Consider the following 11,203-nt stretch of genomic DNA (forward strand, 5'->3'; position numbering starts at 1 on the left):
GTTTCGACCGAGTAGTCGGTCGCCATCAAGCTAAAAGTGAAGATAAACGTTTTCGCATAAGTTTAAATATAAGAAAACGAAGTAAGAGTATGTAAAGTATGAAAACGTAAAAAAGGGGTGTTAAGAACATGCAAAAATAACATAATTAGAAAGGATTGAAAAACTTTCGCTTGAATTTAGTCGGACTGTACATTGAGACTTGGTCTCAGTTCATTAATAAAAAAATTTCAGACATGAGACAGTGAAACTTGTTCTTGCACTTTTTTAAGATGGTAAGATCATTAGGCACATAAAATGTTTCACATGGAAATGTTTTCCATTAGAGGAAGACGCATTCTTGTGCTCGTCTACGCGTTGATGCAAATGCCGCCGCGTGTAACCAACATAACCTGCATCACACAGGTCACATTTAAATTGATAAACAAGGGATTAATTGGTTGACAACAGACGGCTTGACTTCGTGCGATTTCAGATGTTGTTTGATCTTATGGCTGACAAACGTGTGCTGGACGGTAAATTGTCTTTTCTGGCTCAGATGGACCGAAGTTCGGTCGCGTATTTTTACCGTTAGTTTTTACTTCAAATTGCTTTAAGAAACCTTTACTTGTAAGGATTTTGAAAGGCGATATATCCAGCTCCACTTGTTCCGAAGATTAGAGCAGTGCAGCAAAAAGCAGATAAATTGCAATTCGTCTTTGTGAAGCGAGTTTGATCTTATACAGCCACTTTCGCCAAAGTTGACTAAGACAAAGGTCTCAAATGAAAACATTCTTCTGAAATCTGCGCCAAGAACGTCCTGACTGAAGAACTTCGCCATAACAAAAAACCTCAGCGAATCACTCAAGTTGGAGATTAACACAATTTATAACGTGATACGTCAAACTTGCAGTTTCTTCCGTTATGTCTGCATTTTAAGGAGCTTTAGCAACGACGACGGGAATGAACGGCAAGGAGAACGTCATCTCAAAACATAAATTCTCATTGTTGTAATCACTTCACGACTATTCCATCCTTTTTAATATGACAAAGGTATGAAAGTCCCTCAGGAATGGAAACTTTATGAGCGGCGCTTAATTTAGGGGAGAAAATGAACATTTATCTTTAGTGTTGACGTCCTCCATGAAAGCTCAAATTTGGCTATTTCACGTTGTTGTTTTGCTGACGACCGCAAAGAAATGGACAAAAATGAAAAACGCACGTGCAGAGCGTGCAAGGCTATTGTTTTTTTCCCACTAAATATGCAAATTTGTGGCGTTCTCATTGCCGTCGCCGTTGTCGTTGCTAAAACCCCATTTACACGACAGGAAAAAACAGCAAGGCAAGGATAAAAATTGGCAAGGGTAACTTTTAATCTAGGCAAGGCAAGGGTAAATTGTGTAGTGTAAACCGGCAAAGGATGCCTTACCGTACCAATTTAATTTTCGGTTTTGGGACCACGTTTAGAGGTTGACCCGTTTTTGAAGAAATCGGTAAGGCAAGGACGAAAACTGGCACCTTGCCCTTTTTAAAGAAGTGTAAACGTTCCCGCTTGCCTAGAAGCCAATTTCTGATCAATCTGCGCATGTTACAGCTCCACAACGCATGCTCAGAAGTGGTAGTAGATTCAAAATGGCGGAGAAAGGGAAGTGGACTGACGAGGAGGTAGGAAAGTTAATGGACTTTTGGGCTGAGGAAACTATTCAATTTTCCTTGGATAATGCTAAAACTCCGAAGGAGAAAACGTCAGTGTACAAGACTCTACAAATGCAACTTGAGCAACAAGGTAGGAAACCTAGTTTTTATACGATATTCACGGATCAGTCAGTGTCAATATTTCTGAGAATTGTTTATAGAAAATCAAACACTTGTAAAAGACAGCGTCTCTTCTATTTTCAATAGGCGTCAAATGTGATGTAAAGGCGATTATAAGCAAAATACGGAAACTTCGTCAAAAGTATAAACAGGAGAAAAATAAAACAAAGAAGAGTGGGAGAGCTCGAGAGCGAAAATGGAAATTCTTCGATAAAATGGACGGCATAATGGGTCACAGGGCTAACATTTCGCCACCTCTGGTCCTTGATTCAAGTACTGACCAGACTGAGGAAGGCAACATGTCATATTCGGAAGATGTCAACATGCATCATGGTAATTCCATTTTGCTTTATCTAAAAGTTATATGAAACTGTTGATTGGCCATGGGTATGTGCAGGGTGCACATAGACCAGCATGTGAAAGGAGTAAGAGGTTCCTCACTTGCTTCGAGGGAGTAAGGATACTGTGGTGATGTACTTTTGTTTAATGATTTCGTAGTTATGAGTGATGCTGAAAGTGATGGTGCTGTCGCGGATGGAGGAGCTACCCCTCCTGTACAAATGGATTCACTTACTGGGGGTCCATCCGAATCATGTTCATCCACTACTCCAAGTACAGGTTCGAAGGCAGTCATAAATAAGGTACCCAGTGGGAAAGCACTACCAAAAAGCTGCAGCACCAAAAGGACTAAGTTGGAGAGATCTCTTGAGCTTCTCTGTGACAAGATGATAACCTCGGCAGCTTCAGAAATGGACAGGTACTGAACTTTGAAATTCACTATGTTCAAGCAAGCACAGTGTTGTTGAAAAGTGCTTGCCTTTGCTGAGTAGTTATTATTCCTTACCACAAAGAATGTAAGAAATTCATTGATGTTATTATCAACATTTCAAACGCCATACGATCCTGTCAGAGTGGCATAATAATAGCAACTCAGCTGAAATCATAGCAGTCTACTGTTTGCCTTGAAACTTGCAAAATTATTTCTTTGGAGTGTCAGATTTTGAGATAATACAAACTGTGGTTGTGAAGCTACAGTCAGGATTCTTAAGATCTGAGTTCTATCAAGTCCTGCCTATGATATCAGTGCAATGTGCGCTTTGTTAGTTTTGACTAAATTATGAGATATATCTTCATATTGTTACATAATGGTCTTACAGAGCCTAAGAAATATGACACGTTTGCACAATTTCATACAACTCATGTGTGTGGTCATCAGTCGTTGAAATATTGTATCCAAAGAGGTTGTTTTTTTCTCCAAAGATTTTTCAAGATTGAAGAAGAACGGCACAAGCGGGAAATGGCATTACAGTTGGAGCAGACAAAGATAGAGGCCGAGAGGCGACGAGAGGAAAGGCAACACGAGTTAGCGGTTCTTCAACTCTTAACACGCAATGCATATACGCCTTCGACAAGCATGCAGTCATCAGCTGGACCTGTGGTATACAGTCCAACTGGGTATGATGATCCAGGCCAACGTGATAGCAGATTGTTTGGATGGGGCTATGGGACCATGGGTGGAGTAGTAGACGAAAGTGCGCGTTCATATTCGTCATCAGAGTCCAGCTACACACCGTTGTAATGAAAGGCTTTTTTTGCAAGTCATACAGTCACGTTTTGTTAAGTGTTTTACGTTCGAAATAGTCTAGGTAACTGCAAGTGTTTTAATATTAATTTTAAAAAGTTGTTTTGCTTTGTATTTAACATTTGAAAAAAAGGTTCTCCACGCGATACTCGAAACCTTAGTTATTACGCACTTTACCAAACGAAATCCGGGTAATCCTTGACAGTTCATGAACACAAGTCTTTTCTTCGTGAACAAAAAGACATTTAAAAGGACTCAACATATGTACACTGAGGAAACTAAATTATAGACATCAAGAACGGCATTATTGAGTAGCTTCATAAGAGTAATAAGCCTTCATCTGATTATTTTTCTCCTGTTTTCTTATGTTGTGTTTAACATTTAATTTCATTGCTAACAACGTAACTGACTGTTTCAATAAAGCTTCATTGACTCTTATGTATATTTGACAGTTCAAGGTTTCGTCCAAGTTGCTAGGAATGTGTGCCCCTCTCGCAACAAACAATTTTTCAGTACACCAATTTTTTGGTACCATAAATTTCCATTACATTGGGTTGCAATATTTTCTAGCATACAGGTTGTGACCCTGTTCCAATGTTCTCACCATCTTGAGACATAAAAAAGGTCTTAAATGCTGAGCGAATGTCTGTGGCATCGTCTCCTCCTTCAAGCTCATTTGGAGGTGACTGAGGCTGAAGAAGTGCAATTGTTCCATCCATCCAGTCTTCCAAGACTTCATTTTTTTGTAATTCACACATGTTGTGAAGAACACAGGATGCAGCAGTTAAGTTTACCACTCCAGGTACCTCCATATCTATCCTCTTGGAAAATCTGCGAAATCGATCCTTCCATCGCCCGAAAGTGTTTTCGACTGTCATGCGCGCTCTGCTCAATCTGTAATTAAACACCCTTTGGCTCTGGGGAGTGTTCGGGTTTTCAGGATATGCCTTCAAAAGCCAAGGCAGCAATGGATAAGCAGGGTCACCGAGTATGACAATCGGAACATCTTGATCCCCAATCCTTTCTCTAATATCTGGGAACAATGTTTTGTTGTTCCCTTTCTCATAGACACTAGAATTTGACAAGATGCGAGCGTCGTGAACACTACCTGGCCATCCAATGACAACATCCCTAAAAAGGTAGTTACAGTCTACCACAGCCTGCATGACAACACTGTGGTAACCTTTTCTGTTTACATAGTCGGTGTGGTCCTCCTTTGGTGCAATAATAGGGATATGTGTCCCATCAATAGCCCCAGCACACATTGGGAAACCCCATTTTTCTCTGTAAGTCTCAAGGATAGATTTCAGCTCGTCATTCTTTGGAATGTAAATTAATCTTCCCTGCAGACTTTTAATAATGGCACAAGACACATCTTTGATGGAATTACAAAGGAATGCCTTTGATACTCCAAAGAGGTTTGCAATCGTTCGGTACTCGGACGTAGAGGCGAGGTAGTAGAGTATCATTGCTAACTTCTTCCTCGCTGGAACGGCTTTTCGCATTGGAGTGTCATGTCTTGCTATTTCATGTTCGATTTCACCAAGAATAAACGTAAACGTATTTTTTGTGACACGAAAATTCTCATACCACTGCTCTTGAGTAAAGGTACTGTCAGCCATTCTAAACCAGTCATCTGACTTAGGATTCATCCAGATGTTTCGTTCCCTTGGAGGGTTAATTAGTGTTGACATCGCGAGCATAAAAAGAAACATTTTTTTCCTACGGCAGCCACGGTATCTCATTAAACTCTCTTTCCTCTTCAGTTCCTCACTTTTCTGTTTCTTTATTTCACGTTGTCGTCGTTTCTCTTCAGCCTCGTTTTTTTTCCTTAGCAAGGAGTTTACGAACATCAACAAGCTCGACGCCATGTTTAATTTGCAAAGTGCGCATGCTCTGTTACAATGTTAAGCCTTGCCTGGAGCAAAATAGCCTTGCCCAAAACAACCTTAGCGAGGATAAAAAGATGTATGTGTAAACAATCCTTGCCTTACCAAAATGTTAGCTACCCTTGCCAATTTTCATCCTTGCCTTGCCGTTTTTTCCTGTCGTGTAAATGGGGTTTAAAGCTCCCTATCAGCCAACGCGTCGGCCGACAGTCTACCGGTCGCGTTGACCGACAACTCGGCCGACGCGTTGGTGGGATCAGATTCGTCAGGGGCACCCAACGAGACTATAGTTCAAAACCACTTAAAGATAGCTTTGTTAAACATATTTTAGTATTTAAACGGTAGATATAGGCATATTTTTATCCCCTAAAAAATTTTTTGTCTGTTCAGATTTCCTAGCTGAAAGTCTAGTGATCCGAAAATTATAGGGATCAAGACTTACCTTTTCGAAAATTTCAGCCAGAAAAAAGGCTCCCGAAAATTCTAGGTGACTTTTTTAGGGTGAAAATCCGTTTAAAATGGGCAATTGTACCATTTTTTAGATGTTCGAAAATCCTACAGGCAGGCAAGCAAGAAATTTTACAACAAATGATCCGAAAATTCTAGATTTGAAATCGTCTTCCGAACACTCAGATATCTATTTTCCGAAAATTGACATTGTGTGCCCGTGATTCGTTACCATTACTGAGCTTTTTAGTGTTGTTAGACGACTGATGACTTACGATTCAAAGGGAAGGTAACCTTCAAATGGACAGGCACAATAATGCTGCTTCCACTTGTGTACAAACGGACGAATCAAGGTCGGGTTTACTTTCTCAGACTCATCATTTGTGGACCCTTCTTCAAACCAATGCTTTATTTCCTTGTAAAATTGGTTGGTTGGTTTTGTTGACAAAATATCCATCGTATCTTTTTGAGAAGAAGTAATTCCCATCATCATCTGGGACAGGATAAATAGGCACTGACTTTCAACGTTGAACTTATTTTGTTCCATTTTGTTCCTGATGTAATTTTTTCTGTCAACTCTCACACTCTGTGTGTCAAGATCAAGCCCTCTCCAGTCCTTCCATATATCTCGACACTCTTTGAGTACGGCGTTATCGTGAAACCTAATAATAAACTGTTCATGACCATCAAAGTTCTTTTCGGCAAAGACTGAAAGAATTTTCTGAAGCCTGCCAAAGTGAGATTTAGAAAGCGCCATATTATACCAGATGTTCCACAAGAAGTCAAGGTCTTCTGCAACATTTGGATCGATCGAACCAGCGACCTCGAGCAGAACTGCGTTACGAGCGACTATTGTCGGGTCGTAATCATTAAGATGAAAATTTAAACATTTGGCTCGTTCTTGGGGTTTCCTCAATGACATTTCTGACACGGTATACAATATATTTCTCACATCGCCGGATGCCAAAAGTAGTAAATCCAACTGTTGACGTGTGGAGGTGGATATTAGCTCTGTCAAGTCTCTGGCTCTTGTATTTCCCATCGAGTAAGAGAACAGACCTTCAGGATAAAGAATCATTCCTGCTGGATTATGGAATCCCAGAATCGGAACCCCTTGGCTGTCATATTTTGCCATACTTAAAGTTGCACAATAAATACAGTAAGAAACAGTTTGTTAACTGTATTTGTTCAGAGCTGTTTATATTCTACGAAACAATATAAATTCCTGGAAAAGTGTCCGAGGGACAACTGGGCTCGACAACATTGTCTTCATAAGTAATGACGTAAAGGACCTAATTTAGCATGATACATCCATAAGACGACTTATAACTCATCAAAAACGACTTTTTGGTCTTTAGACTTATTTAATCTTTTACTAATAATAATGGAAACTTTATTTGTCTTCGAATACAGTTGTAAATCTCTCTACGTATAGGCAATTAACAACTGGCTACTTGAAATTGAGTGATAACTTTAAAAACAATGCAGTGCGCAAAAAAAAAAAATACATGAACGTGGTCAAAGACATGAGAAGTAACTACAGATGTGTTAATGATTTGTAAACCTTTCCATGAGCTTCCTTCGTGTTTTCTCCAACGAATACTCTACGTTCTTGAAAATGATGAAAGACATTGGCATTGACAAAAAAGTAACAACACTATATAATAAAAAAAAGAAGATAAATCTAGCCATTAGAGCGACATATTTTATCTTTTCTCGTAGAAATAAGTTTGTAGTCATGCATAGTCCAGACTTAATAAAACTTTAATTTTGGTTTTTTTATTTGATTCATTTGTAAATACAGTATGCAAGTATAGATTCGAAACCAACTGTTAGTTCCAGAATATATAGGCACTTGGACTGTATTAGGAAAGGAAGATCTGGACGATAATTGTTACCAGTTATAATTGAAGGACTTGGAAAACCATTGACATCAGCATAGAGTGAAGAGCGATCATTAATTACAGGTTGAAGTGAATTGGCAATGAAGTTGAGAATTGAGTTGTGTCTCCAGGTGAAGCGATCAAGGTAATGTTGACAACCAGCGACAATATGGAGGAGTGACTCAGGGTTAAGGCAAAAGGAGCAATCAGGACTTTGTGATAATCCCCATCTTGTCATATTCGTTCGTGTAGGATGGGAGTTGTTGATGTAGCGAATGGTAAAATTGTAGATGTTCTTAGGTAGATGAGACTGGGCAGACGACCAAATAGAGTTAACAGATGACAATGAGTGCTTGATAACATTTGTAAAAAAGAAACCTTGAGATGTTAAGTGGTGTTGCAGTTTGTCTTCTTGATTAGAACGGAAGTCTTTAAGAACTTCCTTGGTGGATTTGAAGACATCGTATTGAATATTGGTGTGATTGCTTAACGACTTCCAGAGATCTATTAGGGAATCATTCCGTGATTCTTTCAAGGAATTGCGGGGAACTGTTTGCGACTGAGTGAATTTAACTATAGGAGGGCAAATGTTAAGACCAAATTTATTGCGTACCATGAGGAAAACATTGCTCAGTGTACCAGATATCGGAATATCAAGCCACTTTCGGATATAGCCGTTCACTATAGAATCAAGATTTGCTATTATCCAGGTTTTTGATATGTCAGCTACAGTAAAATGCCAGGACAGTTTAGATAGGGCATAGCGGCTGTACAGCAGAATTTGATTTGTTTTTGGGATGCAGTGGTTTCTCATCAATGACACACATCAAGTCTTATGCAAGAGAGGACAATTCTGACATGTGTTGGTTGTTAGAGATGTTGAAGTCAAAGTAGCGTCCTAAGTAACGAAATGATTCACCCATTTCCACACACGGGACAAGAACTTCATTTATCAACAGTTTAGGTAAATATTGGACAGACTTAGTACACAGTTTCCGTATTCCAAAAGTAAAACATTTGTCAACCCTAGTTATCATATTAGAACATTGACACCAGATTATAAAGCGGTTGATTAGGTGTTGATTTTCTGAATCCTGACCACTTATAACGGCAGCGTCGTCTGCGAACTGGAACCAGTGGATTGGATTTAAGAACCTTAGGGAAAAGCCAAATTGACGATATTTTTAAGATTTAATGTGCTGAAGAAACGTGTTAAACACAAGTTAAAAAGAAGAGGGCTAAGGCAATCACCTTAGAATACGCCACGACCAATAGATACAAACGGAATGCGAAATTCATTGGTAACTATAGAGGTTTTGAAATCAGTGTACAGACTTTTAACCAGAAGTTTGATATGATAAGGGATGTGGTGGTAATCAAGAGTGGTTTGAATCAAATTGTGATGAACTTCCCCAAAGGCGTTTTTGACGCCTAGGAGAGTAATGACAAGAGAACGCTGCTTGGTACGAGGTTTTTTAGAGATGTCAGCCATTTGAGCAGTATGCTCAAAAGTTCCTGAGAGACCAGGTGTAAAACCTTTTAAAATTTCATGTTCAATATCGATAACAATAATAATAGTAATAATAAGGTTCCTCTCATGACCTGATTTTGACGCAGAAGTAGGGATTTTGATCGAGGTAGTTTTTGTCACTACTGCGCATGGCGCGTAGTCACTATTGCCATCGTGTTAGTTTTTCCGAAAATGAGTATGTAACAATAGAATACACTTCGGGGCCAATCCGCATACGAAGAGTACCAAAGTTCGGACTCTGCAAACAGTATGATGAATTGCCGATAGTTCGTGAGGACGAACGAAATGTTCGGGTGCCCCGTGTTCGCAGATGATGATCTGTGAAGAATACGGTTCTGAGGTGAGGCTTTAATTCTTACAACAGTTACTTTAACGTAGCTTTCGTATTTTGTTCTAACCGACCAATTGAGCCCGTTTACGCGTTTAATAAAGCCGCCGTTTTCGAGATAAACAAAGCTTTGCGGTAACACGTAATTGTCAAACTATAGATGGTTTCACAGTGAGAAATTAGCAAGGTCTTCTGAATTGTCATCTATATAGGAGGTTGAAGATACCCGAAAAATAAATCTTTTTCCAAGTTTCCAGTTCCATGACGTCTTTCGTTTCGAAAATACAGTATTTCGAATTTCCTAATTGTCACCTTACGTAGCTTATCATGGTGACACCATGATACCAAGCTACAGTGGAACCCCGTTAATACGGTCATCAACGGGCCCAAAAAAATTGGCCGTATTAACGGGGTGGCCGTATTACCGGGGGTAGGGTGAAATTCATGACTAAAGGGCCTTAATGACAAATATCGCATTTGCACTTCCAGAAAAACTTTTCTCTTTAATAAACAACAGGAATGTACGTACAGTAATTGTATAAAATACTTGAAACTTCGCACAGTAGGTAAAACGCTTAAAATTGTTAAGTGTACTGTACGTTGTGAGTCTAAAATCAAAACAAGAACAGGCCCAGCTTACTATGCTTCTAAAAAACGAAAGCCGCCGTAATTACCTAACCGAAAGACTTAAGTATCAATCGTGTTTTTGAAGAAAGCACAAAGACTTAATCCCTTCGCGATTTGGATTTTACAGTAGTGTCAAGATCATGTTTGTAATGAAAACAGGGAGGAGTGTTCGGCTGTTCGATTACAGCGGTAACTAACGAAGGTCAATGAAATTAACATGTCACAGGCGTTTGGCGGGAGTGGCCGAGTTAACGGGATGAAATTATAGAGGACTCTACTGTCTGGGATTTAAAATTGTGGCCGTTGGCCGTATTAACGGGTGACGGCATTAACGAGGGTTTCCTATAAGAGAATGTATGGCCGTTAGGAGGACTTCCACTGTATTTGATTGAAAAAAAATAAAAAATATCTATCCCTCTTAATCTAAGCAGTTTGAGCCTTTCAAGTACTAGTACATTAGGAGATGTGTTCATACATTTTATCTCATGAGCGAAAAGTAAGCGCTTTCAAGGCAAAGTAAGGTCCACTTTGATCCACCTACACAAGTAAAAGTTGTGTGATTTCAACGCTTCGACAAAGAGCTCAGAAACGATGTACCCCACAGATCTGAGAATTGGAGGTGGTGTCTAAATTTGTTCTTTTCCCCTTGCACATCTCTGGAGTAGTCACATGCGCCTCTCGAGCGCCTATGTTTTAATTTGCCAAGTACGAAACAAAACAAGTAAATGTTTCTGCAGCCAGTTGCTCATTAATAACAACGCAGATAATGTACCAGTGAAAATCGCTTAATGTTTACAATTGCAAATAAATTCAACAGGTGACATAGCTATAGGGGTAGTATGTCTTGGAACTGGTTGTTGGAATGGAAATTACGTGGGCGTTATGTCTATCTTTGCGGGATCTAGTATGTAGCGTGATATCAGATAAACTGGTTTCAATTGTAATTAATATGGGTAAGTGAAAAACGGTATTCATCTGCCACGATCTGCGAAGGTTCCAAATTAAGAGTGTTGTGAATAACGCGGCCGGTGACCTCCAGCTCTAGGTAACTAACATGAAGATCAAGAAACTAACAATAAAAAGAAAAAATAGACATCGGTGGATGATGTTCGTACAAAGAACAGC

At 39.4% G+C, this 11,203-nt stretch overlaps 2 protein-coding genes across 3 annotated transcripts in view; one reads left to right on the plus strand and one right to left on the minus strand.

Annotated features, from left to right (window-relative positions):
* The window catches only part of LOC138045732 (uncharacterized), a 47,244-nt gene extending 39,860 nt beyond the window's left edge, over positions 1 to 7,384 (minus strand). The window contains exon 1 of one of the 2 annotated variants that reach the window (XM_068892330.1): positions 5,985 to 7,382. In XM_068892330.1, the coding sequence (XP_068748431.1) occupies positions 5,985 to 6,844 (860 nt within the window). In that variant the 5' untranslated portion in view covers positions 6,845 to 7,382. Of the gene's footprint in view, positions 1 to 5,984 lie in introns of both variants that reach the window. The other variant, XM_068892331.1, reaches the window with a different exon arrangement.
* LOC138045737 (uncharacterized) lies at positions 1,481 to 5,253 on the plus strand. Its single transcript, XM_068892341.1, has 4 exons — positions 1,481 to 1,762; positions 1,879 to 2,124; positions 2,290 to 2,548; positions 3,052 to 5,253. Exons 1-4 carry the CDS (start codon positions 1,582 to 1,584, stop codon positions 3,368 to 3,370), a joined length of 1,005 nt encoding a protein of 334 aa, XP_068748442.1. The 5' UTR covers positions 1,481 to 1,581; the 3' UTR covers positions 3,371 to 5,253.
* Positions 7,385 to 11,203: the final 3,819 nt, after the last annotated feature.

This window comes from Montipora capricornis, chromosome 4, assembly GCF_036669925.1.
Source record: "Montipora capricornis isolate CH-2021 chromosome 4, ASM3666992v2, whole genome shotgun sequence".
NCBI classification, from domain to species: domain Eukaryota; kingdom Metazoa; phylum Cnidaria; class Anthozoa; order Scleractinia; family Acroporidae; genus Montipora; species Montipora capricornis.